Source organism: Bos mutus, chromosome 4 (genome assembly GCF_027580195.1).
Source record: "Bos mutus isolate GX-2022 chromosome 4, NWIPB_WYAK_1.1, whole genome shotgun sequence".
NCBI classification, from domain to species: domain Eukaryota; kingdom Metazoa; phylum Chordata; class Mammalia; order Artiodactyla; family Bovidae; genus Bos; species Bos mutus.
This window is the reverse complement of record NC_091620.1, coordinates 8,905,511-8,921,624: the sequence shown is the minus strand read 5'-3', so window position 1 is coordinate 8,921,624 and position 16,114 is coordinate 8,905,511. Positions and strand designations below refer to the sequence as shown.

At 42.1% G+C, this 16,114-nt stretch overlaps 1 protein-coding gene across 1 annotated transcript in view; it reads left to right on the top strand.

Moving 5' to 3' along the window:
• CHCHD3 (coiled-coil-helix-coiled-coil-helix domain containing 3) overlaps positions 1-16,114 on the top strand; it is a 292,353-nt gene that overhangs the window by 221,526 nt on the left and 54,713 nt on the right. Inside the window, exon 6 of the mRNA XM_005905148.2 lies at positions 10,850-10,920. Coding sequence (XP_005905210.1) covers positions 10,850-10,920 — 71 coding nt within the window. The remainder of the gene's footprint in view (positions 1-10,849; positions 10,921-16,114) is intronic.

Genomic DNA, 16,114 nt, shown 5'->3' with positions numbered 1-16,114 from the left:
CCACTCTTCTAAATAATCAGAGTCGCCACCCATCTGAATGGACGGTGTGCAGGAGTGTCCGTCTCCTCTGAGAAACTGTGTCAGATCACCAGAATTTAAATTGCATCTCAGCATGCAGTGTTGTGTAACATTTTATAAAAGAACTGACAAGAGCTAGTTAACAGATTTTTCTTGTGACCATTTTGATTTGGTCTTTTCTCATATGATACAGATAATGATCATGTTAGTGATAATAGAACCGAAATAAGTTTCTGAACCTGAGAAAATATTATAAGAATATACTATGTGCATGTTTTCTTTTGATTGAATTTAGAACTTGAAAAGATGCTTTTCGAGTCTAGCAATAATGTGTGTCTGCACATGCATTTTAAAATACACTTCCAAAGGGAAACTTTGCAAATGGAAAATGGCAGCATCTCACACATTCAGAAACTTGGGCCACAGCCAGCCCAAACGCGGGGATGATGCCCACGCTTGTTGATTGCCGTTTCCTTCTTACAACTGGCTAAAAACTTTGGGCATCAGAATGCCAAATGGGTAAATCCCCTGATACCCCAAAATAGAACTCGCAGGGAGACGGAAAAGAACTATTAGAATACTTGTATCTGAAGATCCACCGCACTGTTTTGCTCATGGTTTTGTGCTGTTCCTTCAGCTGTCTGTGGCAGGTATGATAAATTGGCTCAATAAACACCAATTCCAAACGCCTCCCTTCTCTTTCTTTACTCCAGAAGTGAGAAAACAAAATTACTTAATTTCCCAGCTGCTTTCGCAGCCAAGGTTGTGCATGATGTATAATTCTGGCCAAAGAGATGTAAGTGGGAGTCTCTGGTGAGGCCTTCTCTTCCCTTGTAACCTTCCTCAGAACCTGGGCATGCTCACTGGAGGTGTGATAGCCATCTTGAGACCCTGGGGACAAAAGCCAAGTGGTCAGGGTGGCTGGGAAAGGAATACTTCACGGTGTCCTTGGCACTTGCATCAGCCGTGGGTTTCTAACATCTGAACTTCTTATTGCATGAGAAAAATGACATCCTTACTCGCTCAAGCTACTATCTGTAGCTTAAACTATTATTGTACTGATATTGCAATTGAACACAATCCTTAGCAATATTTATTTCCCTTTTACATAGCAGAGCACACTGAAGTGCTGGTCAGTTTGTAGGAGGTACGTAATAAATGTAGTAGTGCACGTTCTCCGTGTTCTGATGTTCATTTTAGACCTGTCTCTATCCCATTCTGTTTTAAATAGGAGCAGAAGTTGGAATTCACTTTAGGATGAATAGATCACTCTTAACATTATTTTAGTAAGTTGTGTGTGTCGTGTAAACTGAGTGCTCTAAGTATAATGATAAATGGGACAAGATTCCTGCTTTCGGGGACCTTGTGGGCTAACTGGAAAGACAACAGGTGAACATATATTGTTGGTACATGGTGGCAGGTGCTTTGATCAAAGTCTGTGATGCTGTGAGAACACAGAGGAATCTTTGTGACTCCGAGCAATCACCGTTTATTTACCTCCTGATTCTACATGTTTGTCACAGTTTGGGCTGCTATCAGCTGGGCAAGTCTTTTCAGCTTGTCCAGGCTCACTCTTGCTGAGTTGGCTGCAGTTTGGCTGGTCTATGATGGACTCAGTGGGGAAGACTTGTAATCTTTCCTTCTCCAGCAGACTGGTGTTGCTATTCAGTAACTAAGTTGAGTCTGACTCTTTGCGACCCCATGGACTGCGGCACACCAGTCTTCCCTGTCCTCCACTGCCTCCCAGAGTTTGCTCAAGTTCATGTCCGTTGAGTCAGTGATACTACCTAACCATCTCATCCTCTGTCGTCCCCTTCTCTACCTGCCTTCAATCTTACTTAGAATCAGGGTCTTTTCCAAAGAGTCCAGCTCTTCCCATCAGGTGGCCAAAGTATTGGAGCCCCAGCTTCAGCATCAGTCCTTCTAGTGAATATTCAGGGTTGATTTCCTTTAGGATTCACTGGTTTGGTCTGCCTGCAGTCCAAGAGACTCTCGAGAGTCTTTTCCAACACCACAGTTCAACAGCATCAATTCTTCCGCACTCAGCCCTTTTCCATGGGCCGACTGTCACATCCGTACATGACTACTGGAAAAACTCCTTGCCAGCAGTCTAGCTTGGGCTTGTTGATGTGACATCTGGGCAGGGTTCCAAGAGCGAGTCTTGGGTTGGGAACTGGCACTTCATCACTTCTGTCACATTCTGTTGGCCAGAGCAGGTCACAAGCACAGCTCAGATTGAGTGGTAGAAAAATAGATTTCACCCTTTCATGATGAGGGAGGCTAGAAAGTGTCACTAAAGGACATGAATGTAGAAAAGAGTCTGCAGTTTGCAATCTGCCACAGGGCTCTGAGGAAGCAGGGGGGAGGTGAACAATAAAGGATTTATCTCAAATTTTTAAGATTCAAGATAATAGCATGCTCCTTTTCATTAGCTCTTAATAAAAAGTGATAGTGTCAGCTACCATATAGTAGTGTGTATATGTTAATCCCAAGTTCCTAATTTATGTTTCTTCCCCTCCCCCATTACCCCTTTTGATAAACTTAAGTGTTCTTTGTGTGAGTCTGTTTCTGCTTTGGAAATATCAGTAAGTTCATTTGTATCACTTTTTAAAAAGTTTCCATATGTAAGTGATATCGTGTGATGTTTGTCTTTCTCTGACTTACTTCACTTAATAATCTCTAGGTCCGTCGGTGTTGCTACAAATGCTATTATTTCATTCCTTTTTGTGGCTGAGTAACAGTCCATTTATATATATCTATATACACATGCTAAGTCACCTCAGTCATGTCTGACTCTCTGTAGCCCGCCAGGCTTCTCTGTCCATGGGATTCTCCAGACAAGAACACTGGAATGCGTTACCATGCCTTCCCCCAGGGCATGTTCCCAACCCAGTGATCAAACCTGTATCTCTTAGGTCTCCTGCATTGGCAGGTGGGTTCTTTACTACTAGCACAAACTGGAAAGCGCACACACACACACACACACCCCCTTCCTTACATCTTCTTTATCCATTCATCTGTTGACGGACATTTAGGTTGCTTCTGTTCGTGCTAAGTCACTCAGTTGTGTCCGGCTCTTTGCAACCACGTGGACTGTAGCCCGCCAGGCTCATCTGTCCATGGGATTCTCCGGGCAAGAATACTGGAGTGGGTGGCCATTTCCACCTCCAGGGCATCTTCCTGACCCAGGGATTGAACCCGCATCTCTTAAGTCTCCTGAATTGGCAGGTGGGTTCTTTACCACTAGAGCCACCTGAGAGGGTGCTTCTGTGTTTTGGCTCTTGTAAACAGTGCTGCTGTGATCGTTGGGTTGAATGTATCTTTTCAAATAAGTGTTTTCTCTCAATTTATGCCTAGGAGGGGGGTTACTGGATTGTATGTTAGCTCTATTTTTAGTTTTTTAAGGAACCTCCATACTGTTCTCCATAGTGGCTTCAACAATTTACATTCCGACCCACAGTGTAGAGAGGGTTCCTTTTTCTTCATACTCTCTCAGGCATTTATTATTTGTAGGCTTTAATTTTATGTATGTATTTTATTTTTTGCTAGATTTTGCTTTTTTTGAAAAAAGAATGTTGAAGAAAAATGTCAAGGCCACTCACAGAAGTTCTTTCTCTCACGGCCTGAACTGTTCCTATTTTTTTATTAAATTCTTTGTTTTATATTGAAATATAGTTGATTATTGACAATGTGTGTGTTAGTTTCAGGTGTATAGCAAGTGATGAAGTTATATATATATCTGTTTATTTTTTCAAATTCTTTTCCCATTCAGGTTATTATGGAGTATAGAGCAGAATCTTCAGAGAGCTTTGTATGACTTATCATCTTTAATCCCCCAAGGGTCCTGGTGGTCTTTATTATTACCCTCCCCATTTCACAGATGGGAGACAGCTCTTGAGTTATATTCCATAGCCGTGGAGCCATGACTTGTCAGTCTGTCTCCAAAGTGTGTGCTCTTCTCACTATTCTGTTAAGAATCTTACGTGCAGTGTGCCATGGACGGCATATTCATGTGTTTTAAATGAAACATTTTAAGAGTTATGTTCAGTGGAGCATTCCATCTCCTAACTTGGTTTATTGCCTCTGTATTTAGTAACTGGTCCCTGGTGCCTGAGACTGGAAGATGTTTTGATATAGAAAATGAAAATGCCTTTTGTTTCCAGTGATCCAGTAATGCCTTGTCCTCCAATACAGGTGGCAGAACCCCAGATCCCAAATGATTGTATTTGGAGACAGCTCACCTCCTCCCAACTCCGTTCACTTACCCTAGACCCCCAAAATACAAACCTTTATCAGGGTTTTGATAGTGCTGAAACATCTGAAAGATACTGTCATTCTACTTTGAATTTATAAGATCTACCTTCTCAAAGAGAATCTTGGTGGAAAACATGTTTTAGTCTTGTATCAAATAAGAATTCATGTTTTGAAGGTCAGTCCAATTCAGTTCAGTCATTCAGTCATGTCCAGCTCTTTGAGACCCCATGAATCGCAGCACGCCAGGCCTCCCTGTCCATCACCAACTCCCAGAGTTCACTCAAACTCATGTCCATCGAGTCACTGATGCCATCCAGCCATCTCATCGTCTGTCGTCCCCTTCTCCTCCTGCGCCCAATCCCTCCCAGCATCAGGGTCTTTTGCAGTGAGTCAACTCTTCGCATGAGGTGGCCAAAGTATTAGAGTTGCAGCTTTAGCATCAGTCCTTCCAATGAACACCCAGGACTGATCTCCTTCAGAATGGACTGGTTGGATCTCCTTGCAGTCCAAGGGACTCTCAAGAGTCGTCTCCAACACCACAGTTCAAAGGCATCAATTCTTCGGTGCTCAGCTTTCTTCACAGTCCAACTCTCACATCCATACATGACCACTGGAAAAACCATAGCCTCCCTTGACTAGACAGACCTTTGTTGGCAAAGTAATGTCTCTGCTTTTTAATATGCTCACCACTGGACAAATCACATCAAGTATTTTTCCTATCATGGATGGAGCAGCAAACTATGCAGAGTGAATATGAATGCAGAATTTTTAAATTTTAGGTTGTAAGGACCTCACAGGTATGGAACAGTGTGGCCATGTCCAAAGCAGTGATCAGGTCACAGGCACCTCTCTGTGCTTCTTTTTTGGGGGTCTCCTTACAGGGTCATCTCACGAGGCTGTTTCTTTGATACCTTATATAGTATGAGGACTTACACACAGTACAGCAGTGTGTGGAGGGTGCGTGTGTGTGTAATTGTCTGTATGCATACACGTATAATTGCTTTGTGCAGGGCCATATCCATGTACATAAGTGTGCATTTACATTTCTTTGGAAATAGGAAAGTGGCTTTGACTTACTAGAAGCACTGACCACTTAAAATTTGGCTATTATAGAAAGTGATCAGACTAAAATACAATTGATGTAAGTACGTACTACTCCAGACAGTAGGGTTGGTTAGCCACATAGCAACAAACTGAGTTATCAGGATGACAAAGTGACAGTAGTTTACAGAGTAAACAAAAAAGAGCTGCAGATACGACCTGGGGCCATCTGAAGACAACATAGATAACAAAAGCAGCCCACCTGAATATTATGGCGCTTGTACTGCTGGTGAGTACAGTTCAGAGGAGGAGCGCTGTGGCGGGGGAGGCCATGAGGCAGAGCTCTCGGGCAGTTTCAGATCCATCAGTGGCTTGTGGATGGGCCTAGCAGCATCCCTGTTTCGCGGCACCTTTGTAAACGTTCTAGTTCTGTTGGGACTTCTCTGGGGGTCGAGACTCTGGTGGTTAAGATTCTGTGTGCTTTCCCTGCAGAGGGCATGGCTTCTATCCCTGGTTGGGGAGCTAAGATACCACATGCAGTGCAGCCACCCCCCCAAAAAAAAATGTTCAGTTGTGGGAAGTAGTTTTGCTATAATTCTTCCAAAACACTGATTTATTTTTCACTTTGAATGGCACACCGAGTAGTGCATTTTTCATTTTCCTTTCATTGTTCTAGAAACCCAGTAGTGTCCCGAGTTGGTGTGTGCTCAGAATCACTTGAGATGCTTGCAAAGCTTGCAGCCTCTGCACCCCATCCCCAGAGATTCAGGGTGTGACCAGGGAGGTCTGCGGTTTCACAAGCTCCGAAGATGGCTCTGAAACCAGTGGTCCCCATTCCTCTCCCCAAGGGCTCACAAAATAGGATGGCGCCCCAATTCCTGTCCTTGGGAAAACCTGCATCTGGAGCTCAGACATCCCCTGAAAGGGACATCTGAAACCACTCATTGGCCCCTTCTCCCTTTTTCACAATCCTTGCATAAGCCCATTTGGCTCATTCTCCCAACAGTGAGTGGTCACCTCTTTACAGTGATAAGGACTGGCCTGTGTTGGCAGGAGGCTGGGCCCTCTCATTTATTCACAGTGAATAGGGGTGGAGAGCACGCTCTTCCTGACTCAGGTCTGATCCTCCCCCCAACCCTCACATAGTTCCTTGTTTACTCCTGTCCCTTGTTTCATAACCAGGTTGTAGGGAATTTATGCTTTCTGAGAAGAGCTCCCTACCCTTTGAAGATTTTTTTTTAAGGCTTTTTCTGTGAGGATACTGTTTTCACTATTGAGTAAGAGAGTAATTGAAGATTATTATATCAGTGAGGTCTAAATATGCAATAATGTCATTTAAAAATTAACACATCATTCTGTTCAGTTCAGTTGCTCAGTCATGTCCGACTCTTTGTGACCCCGTGGACTGCAGCACCCCAGGCTTCCCTGTCCATCACCAGCTCCCGGAGCTTGCGCAAACTCATGTCCATCGAGTCGGTGATGCCATCCAACCATCTCATCCTCTGTTTTCCCCTTCTCCTTCTGCTTTCAATCTTTGCCAGCATCAGGGTATTTTGCAGTGAGTCAGTTCTTACCATCAGGTGGCCAAAGTATTGGAGCTTCAGCTTTAGCATCAGTCCTTCCAATGAGTTTTCATTACTGATTTCCTTTAGGATTGACACATCATTAGAACACCACAAAAATCCTTGCTGCAGACAATGGTTGGGAAAAACAAAAACAATTGATGGCAAAAGTTTAAGATGAAGCATAGTATTTACATAATGTCAATCAGTCTCCTGTAAGATATTGATTACAGCAGGAAAAACAGGAGCTTTACTATGGAGAAACTCTTAGGCACCACCTCAATCAAGAAGTCGAGATCAAGCACCAGTAAAAAGATCTATTAATGTAATGTAACCCTGGATGCAATGCATGGAGATGGGCACATCACTGCTGTGGTATCCTTCCCTATAACGTTGGATAGTGTCCATCCAACCATAAGAAACATCCAACAGGCCCAAACTGCATGCCATTATACAAAACATCTGACCAGTGTTCTTTGGGGGTGTTGAGGTCATCAAAGGCAAAGCAAGACTGAGGAACTGTCACAGATTAGAGGAGACAAGAAAGCTGTGACAACTACATGCAACATAGGATCCGGGGCTAGATCCTGTGAGAAATAAAGTCTAATTCAGATGCCGCAAGTCTCTATGCTGTAGCATTGTTACTTACCAGTTTTCACAATTGTGCTGTGATCATCTAAGGTGTGGACATGAGGGTACGCTGAGTGAAGTATATGCAGGAACCTTCTTCTGTTTTTGCCCCCTTCTATAAGTCTGAAATGATTACATAAGACAGAGCTGGAGAAAAAAGAACTTTTATTTTGTAATGTATCAACACTCTGCAATAGCTTAGCATTCAGCCACTCTCTTCAGCATGTATCCCCCACACGTATTTTTTATATTTTAGCTCTACTGAGTCATTTGTGGTTGATTAGCTCCTTTGGGGAGTGAGGGGGAGTAACACAATTTTTGTGTGTATTATAAAATATTTATGACCAACGTAACAACTGGCTGTGTACCCACCCCCCAACTTTTAAAAATATGACAGTGCAGTGAAGTCCCCGCATTGCATTCTTTTATGACATTCTGCCCCTCTGTTCCTCATTTACCACCCACACATAACTGCCACCACTTACAGTTAATCAATAGAGCTTACTGTTTGCCAGTCCTATTTCAGTGTTTTGCCCTTTTCCAAACTGACATAAATTGCATTGTGCTGTATCATATCTACAACTTGCTTTTTTGGCCCCACTTTATGTCTGATTCATTCTTTTTCATCACTGTATAGATTTCCAACTTATGAATACACAATACATATTTGTCTTTTCTCCAGCGGGCAGACATATTGGGAGCATTTTTGGTTTGGGGTTTTGTTTTCAGCATGGTTATTCATTTTAAGAAGTATTTCCTCAGGTCAAAAGAGATCTCTACGTTTTCTGAACTCCAGTAACACTGCCCACCGCTTTTAGCTCAGCGTTTGCGACCTTTCAGTACACTTCTTTTTCTTTTCTCCTATAGCAGGTAGATAGCTGGGAGATGGCTTCTTGAGGATCTCATTCTCCGAGATGGACATTATTGGAAAAATAAGAATTTCATTTTGTTGACTGAACAAGTAAATACTTAATGAATTAAACATGGTCTACAAACAGATGTTGGGCATATTTGTGTTTATTTTCTTAGTTGTTGTATGGTGTTGTGTCTTGGGGACTTTTCTTGTTAGATTTATGCAGTGTCAGAAACTGGTCACTGAGTTTGAAATGTGGAGCATAAATCAGCTTAAAACTTCAAGAAATCATGCGCTAGGTCTGCAGGCAACACAGGTACAGGTGTGTGTGTGTGTGTGTGTGTGTGTGTGGTGTGTGCACGTGTGTGCGCATGTGTGTTTGTGTATATTTAACTTTGAAGGAGAAAGTTTGACAAAATTAGCAATTTAATCTGCACTTTGGCGTTACAAAGCAGGAGGGAGTTTGCTAGTTTATATTATGGCAGAACTCTTGCTTTTGTGTATCATTTTTGTTAGAAAGTTAATATTTAATGTTGATCATTTTGTATGTGTGCCCAGAATGGAATTGCCCAAATTAGTTCTTTGTCTCTAAAATTCTTTTATTTGAATGTTCGTCTTGCTCCATGAAAACACAGAGAAGGTTTTATAGCTCTCTTGCCCACCTTACTTGATTTCTACAGCAGCTTTGGCAGAGATAAGTTGTGCTAGTATTGTCCATATTTTACGGTGAGGAAGGAGCACTGGATTGGAAGCCGGCAGAGGTTGTTTGCTCAGGGACCCTAAACAGAACCAGAAACCAGATCTTTCCTGGCTCTGTCCAGAGATGCCAGTTTCATTGCATACACTAAGCAAAAATATTAAGACATTTTTATTTTGCTGGCATTTGAATACTTGGTTCAGTAACATGATGCCAATCTGACCGTTCCCCATAGTGATGCAGGGAGTCCCTCATCACTGTTAGTGGCTCTTTCTAACTGCCTTTTTACTGCCCTCTTTGTTAGAAGGGTTCTGAGAAAAGCTGAAACCAAACCTTACGAAAGAGCATGTCCTGACTAGTATGTGTTCTAAAGGAAAGCAAAGCCTTGTAAGTGGAACTGATAGGAAGGCGTGACACAACCGAAAGTTAAAATAATCTGAGGAGACAAATGACTTTTTGATAGCTCGAGACCTGTAGAAGAATTAAAACCTCTCAGCGTATAGACTGGTGCAGTTGATCACTCACATTGCAGTGTTTAAAAAGGCAGAAGCAGTACACTTAGAATATTGTCTTCATGTCAGAAATGCACCTCGTGCTTGAAAATGATAAAAAATTACAATCGATCCTTACAACTGTTCTGTTCATCTTTATTGATCAGGTGCAAGAAAGATAAATCGCAGCCCAAATAAGATTATAGTAAATGTTAGCATCGTCGGGGACTCTAGGTTGATAGAGAGCCATTCATCATCTCAAATGGTGACCTGTCCATTGCTCCAGCCATCCTGAGCCGGCTGTCTAATCACATACCTATTGATTTTATCTACATCCAGCAAACCTGGATGTGACTGTCATTGGGCAACCCAGATTGTTAAATGCAAAGGGGTCACTGGGTGTGAAGAGGATTTCACTTTCATTTTCTCACCAACCAACAATGATGTATTAAAAAATAAACCACCCCAAGTCATGCATGTGAAACCTGAGTGAATAGAGAACGAAGGGACACAATAGACCACTGCATTGCATTGTGTTCTTTTGTACCGCAATGCATTTTGCAGGATATTTCATGGAGTCTGAAGGCTCATCGGGTCATTTAGGCCACCCCCTGCAGTAAGACAGGTTTCACAGTAGCTAGTCAGAATGGATCGTTTTTAATATTGCTGCCCCAGGAAAGGCATTACTTGGCTCTTACAACTTGATTTATATTGCTTATGTGTTCATTCATGTAATAGTGGAAACATTTTTTAATAAAAATTACCTAAATCTGCCCCCTTGTTCTTACTGATTAATTTGTTATAAATGTTGATGCTCTTGTGGTCGTATGGAGATGATAGAACAAATTGTACTTGGTAAAGAATCCATCTTGAGGACAAATATACAGTGTAAAAAGAAATGATCCTTTAATATCCTAGGTGGAACACTGGAATGATAGGAAAATATGGTGTGTGAATTTCACATTTCATCTCAAGTGCTCTTTGGTCTTGCAGTGGTAGATTCCAAATACGGGAGATCAAAATAGTCTTTCAGAACTACGTTAGGAATTTTTTCAGAAGGTTCAAATATTGATGACTTACATGAATGTTTAGTCTGTGATTACAATGTGTATGCCAACAATGATACCATTATTAAGTATATAATCTTACATGTTGTTTTAAGTATTCCTGTCACCATGCAAGAAATCTTCCTCCTTCTGCTGGAGCGGCAGACACAAGATTTTATGTAGTTTTTGAAATCGTAAGTCTTGCGCACATGTTGTCCTCTTGAGTAGTGAAAACTCTGCTATCTCTTTATCCACAGAGCTCAGAGTTCTACAAAGTTACCACCGAGCAATACCAGAAAGCTGCTGAGGAGGTGGAAGCAAAGTTCAAGTAAGTCTTTAATAGTATTATCCTTATGTACCCTTCCCGACAAGACGAAAGCACGCCTTTACCACTCTTTGGCACGTACATTAGCCCTCTGGAATACTTGGAAGTGTGTTTGGACCAATATTGCTATCATGGAATTCCAGTGCAAGGGATAGGCCTCTGATGAAAGTATGTTGCAACTCCATTTTATGAACTCTGGCGAACTTGAAAGCAATGGTGGTGGTGTTTTCATTTGGAATATGATTTTAGTAGGATACCCCTGATTATGAAGGGGATGTTAAATTGTTGCCTCTAACAGTAGAAACACAGAGATCATTTACTTTCATATAATAAAATGATGGAGATGTCCAAATTTGGGTATCTGTCTTTCTCCCATTTAAGCTGTTTTTATTGCTTTACGTGTACCTTGAAAACATTTAAATCACAGAACTTTCCCTTGCCCTTGATTATGAAGGTGATGTTAAATTGCTCCCTGTATTAATCCTTGGGATGATTAAATGAGTGTTCTGTAATTGATGGATCAGAGTGTCCCTGACCCATAGCCCTGTGCTTTCCCTTTGCTTTCAGTACTCACATTAGGTAAGAAAACATTCAGAATTTTCCTGAGTGTATAGATACTTCTGCTGTGTAACCACTGTTAGTCGCACATGTGCAAATTAGTGAAGCACAGAAAGGTGTTGTGACAGGTTTAGTCAAAAGATTGTATTAGGCTCTGACCTCCTTCCTTGGCATGTTTATAAGCATTTGATAAAATGATTAAACCCTAGGGTAGAATGTTATTACTTTCTGCTGTAGTGTAATTTGTGTGGTAATGGATATTGGTGTTATTTTAATGTTGATTTAAAATATTTTTTAGAAAAAGTATGATTTAAGGTATATTTAAATAGATAGAACCCTCCAGTCTTCCTTAGTGAAATTATCTCTTTAGGAGCAGACAGGAAAGACCTTCTAAAAATGAGCCATAAATCTCACTCTTAAAGGTTAATGTGCTATCTTCAGAATGTAGATATAGAATTGGATAGATTTTGATTTTCAAAGACACTCTCCATATGTATTCTTAAAGTTGGGTTTTTATCTTTCCCACGAATGGCAAAGCAGTGTTTTTCAAGCCTTTCGTCTCTGTACTGTGAGAACCTTTCACTTGGCACCCCGGATCTGTCTTCTTTGTAAGGTTGAAGCTATACAAATAAGTAAAATTTAAGATAAATCAAAGGAGATCCATTCTGACCAGGATGATCTATGAAGTCATAAAGAAGATGGCATTTTAGTTGAGGCTTGAAGAAGAGTATCGAGTAGTCAGGAGGGAAAGGTGTTCAAAAGGAAAACCATGCCCCGGAGTTGGTGGCTGACAAACTAGTTAAGATCAGTGGTTTGTTGCAGGGAGACTAGTGCAAGGTAAGGTGGAAAAGCTTGTAGGGGCTTTCATTACCTGCTGAACTAAGAAGCTGATCTTCATTTAGCCGGAAGTCATAGTCTTCCAGGTGGTGCAGCAGTAGGGCATCCACCTGCCAAGGCAGGAGACACAAGAGACTCAAGTTGAGTCCCTCGGTCAGGAAGATCCCCTGGAGGAGGAAATGGCAACTCACTCCAGTATTCCTGATTGAGAAATCTCATGGACAGAGGAGCCTGGCAAGCTACAGTCCATGGGGTTACAAAGAGCTGGACACAATTGAGCGCACACACACACAAGTTACACACACATTGCAAGATGTTTGGCCAGGTGAGTACTCTGAGTTCTGTGGTCCTTTAGTAATAATAAACTGACAGTTAATGCGAGGTTTGATTGGAGGCATGGAAAAGAAAAATAAAAAGCCAGAAATACCAGATGAGAAGTCTCTGGCAAGTGAAAGAAAAAAGATGGATGCAAAAGTCACTGAGAGATTAGATGTGAATTAGTGATTAATTGGTGTACTGGTTTGCTAGGGCTGCCACAGACTGAGTGGCTTAAACGACAAAAGTTGATTTTCTCACAGTTGGGGAGTCTGGAAGTTCAGGGTCAAGATGTAAGCAGGGTTGGTTTCTCCAGGGGCTTTTCTTCTTGGCTTACACATGACTCTCTTTACATGGTCTTCCCTCTCTCCATCTGTGTCCTCATCTCCTCTTATAAATCACATTGGATTAGGATCTACCCTGATGATGATTTCATTTCACCTTACCTCTTTAAAAAATCCTCTGTCCACATTCACTCTCTAAAGCACCAGGCATTAGGATTTCAACACACAAATTTTGGGGGAGATGCATTTCAGCCCACAGCAAACACTTGGATAGAAGGGATAAAGGAGAAACAGAAATATGAACTTAGTATGTTGGAAAGAAGATTGGCGGAAGCTGAATTTCACAAACAAGTCTGATTTTAGATGAAAAGACTCTCTCTTCTGAAGCCACACCCAGCTGCCATGTCATGGCCCTGGAAAGCATATAATCCGGCCTGGACTGGCCTACTGCAGAATGAGAGCCTGCGTGGAGCACAGAGGGAAGTCGTGACGACTGACCTTCTCCACAATGGCATGGATCTGTAGGGTGGACTTGGTTTTAAGCAGAGCCTCAACAGCTATGGGGTCGCACAGGGTCGGACACGACTGATGCGACTTAGCAGCAGCAGCAGCAACAGCATCATCCTCTTTTATCTTTAGAAGGTGGTGTTCTTGATCAGCTCCTACTCTCATCCGACGTAGTAGACAGTTTAACCTTCCCCAGAGCAAACTGTGGCCCTTGTACTCAGCTTCTGGGAGTAATCTCTAAATCCTTGGAATTTCCCAAGTGAAAGAAATGTCTTCTTATTCATAACGGACCCCTTAGGCCATGTGGTATCAGCCCAGTGCCAAAGACTGAAGTCAGCCACATGAGCAGTCAGGCCAGCTTATGCGACGAGGCCCCAGTGAAACTCTGGACATGGAGATGGGGTGAGCAGCTCTAGCTGATGCTGCTCTACATTTGTCACATACACTGATACCAGGAGGGCTGTCCCTCCTGGAGGCAGTGGGAACTTTGCATTGGGAACCCTCTCAGACTTTGTCCTGTGTTTCTCTTCTTCTGGCTGACTCTCTGTAGCACTTCCCATAATGAGCCATAGTTCTGAGTTTCATAGCTTTAGTGAGTTCTGTGAATCCTTTTATCGAATTTTCAAAGCTTAGGGTAGTTTGGGAACCCCCTTGAACTTGCAGTTGATACCAGAAGTTAGGATAGTCTTGCGGACCCTGCCCTCAGACTTTGTGGTTTGGCCAACTCCAGTGCAAACAAAAATTCAGGAACGTCCGGAGCTGGCTCTTCAGAAAGTGGTTTTCTTTATGTCGTGTTTTTCAGCCACTTCCTGCTAGGCTGAACTCCTAGAATACGGTATTTTGATTGGCAGCTTCATGCCAAGGAAATGATAGTGCTTCAGCAGCATGAGATGTTTACCACCTTTGAGGGCACAGAGATTCCTCAGTGGAATTGTGTTTCTCCTCAGAACCTTGGGGACCTCAGAGAATCATGATGTCCGCAGTCTTTGGCAGGACAGTGTACTGTATCCTTTCCATTGCAGAGCTGGACTCAGCTGACCCTCCTAGACAGCACACCCTGGAGGACTTTGAGGAGGGTTTCGTTAATTTTATCTGATGGAAGGATTCTTTTGGGTACACCTTCATTACACGAGATGGAAGCTTCTTAAAATGCAATTTCAAGGGCACTGTTACACGCCTGATGGGGGTGGAGGGCTCCATACAAAACCACAGTAAAGAGAAAGAATAATGAACGCTCAGAGCATTTGGGGCCACATGTGACGAATACCAGTACACTGGTGCATCCTTCAGGACAGCTGATGGAATTGTCTTAGGGATGCTTAAATGTTAACTCACACTTCAGTCCCTCACTGTATAGTATGGCAGCAAACCATGAAAACACTTTAGAGCCAATGGAATCCCACTCCCCACTCTCCCCACTTTGTTTTATTAGCACATCATTCATTCATAGTGCTTCTATGAAACCTGCCCTCAGCTGTGTTCTCAGTATATAGCCATGAAGGAGACAGGTGGGTCTTACCGGCATGAAACTTAGAAGCTCATCATAGGAGAGCAGGTGGAAGACAGAATTTTAATAACCCAAAGCTTCCAAAAAAATCCAGAGTGAGTGCTACTGTGGTGAGATAATTGCATCCCTAATAAACATGAAGTTATTAAAAATTATTTATCATTTTTTCAATGGAAATCAAGTAATTTGGGATCAAGAATGTGTGTTTACTTTCATGCAAGAACTCCCCCCCCCAAAAAAGCTTTAAAATTAGCTATAAAACTGAAATCACTGGGTAAACTCACTGATGTGTATACACACACACACACACACACACACACACCCCCTATATCTAGCTTCTATTCTAAAGATACACCTTTTCAGCTCAGCTGAAATGGTCATTGTAAGTACCCCTTACCACCTTTATCACCCTTTGTTATTATCTGTTAAATAGAGCAAATTATGGTGTTAGTTCTGGGTTAGTTTTCTGGCAGTAATACCATGTTGTAGTTCTGTTAATGAAAATTATGTTCAGTATTAATCCTTGTAGTCTACCTTATAGATAATTAAGCAAAATATTATATTAATTGTTATATTGATAGTGCTTATTAGCACAGACAGGTCTAGCACAAAGTAAATTGCTTAATTAACTTATATTTTTTTTTCTTTTTATTATATATTGTTATATCCAACTCATGTTGTAAAACTCTGCACCATTGGAGAAATTTCTATATCTAGTTCCAGACACAATCGAGATGATGTTAAAACCTCCCGGGGACTTCCCTGGCGGTCCAGTGGCTAAGACTCTGCACCTCCACTTTAGGCAGCACAGTCTCCATCCGTAGTCTGGGAACTAAGATCCCCACATGCCATGGGGCGGGGCCAGAAAAATTTTTTAAAAATAACAAAAGAACAAACACACTGTAGGAACTTGTGGAGGTTTCTGTATTTGTTTTTAGAAAAAAACAAAGAACTCCCAAAAGAGCATTAGAGAGAGATCATAGCCATGGGAAGTTCATAGTCCAGCCGGGAGACGGCATGTAAAGCGCTTAAGACGGGACAGCCCAGTACGCGCTGTGTCAGAGCTCTCAGGATGGACAGACAGAATCAGGAGTGTGCAGACGGTGCTGCAGGGCTCTGTGTTAGGTCAGCATCAGAATCCAGTTGCCTTCAGTGGCTTGTTGTCAATATACCACACCTACAGAGAGGA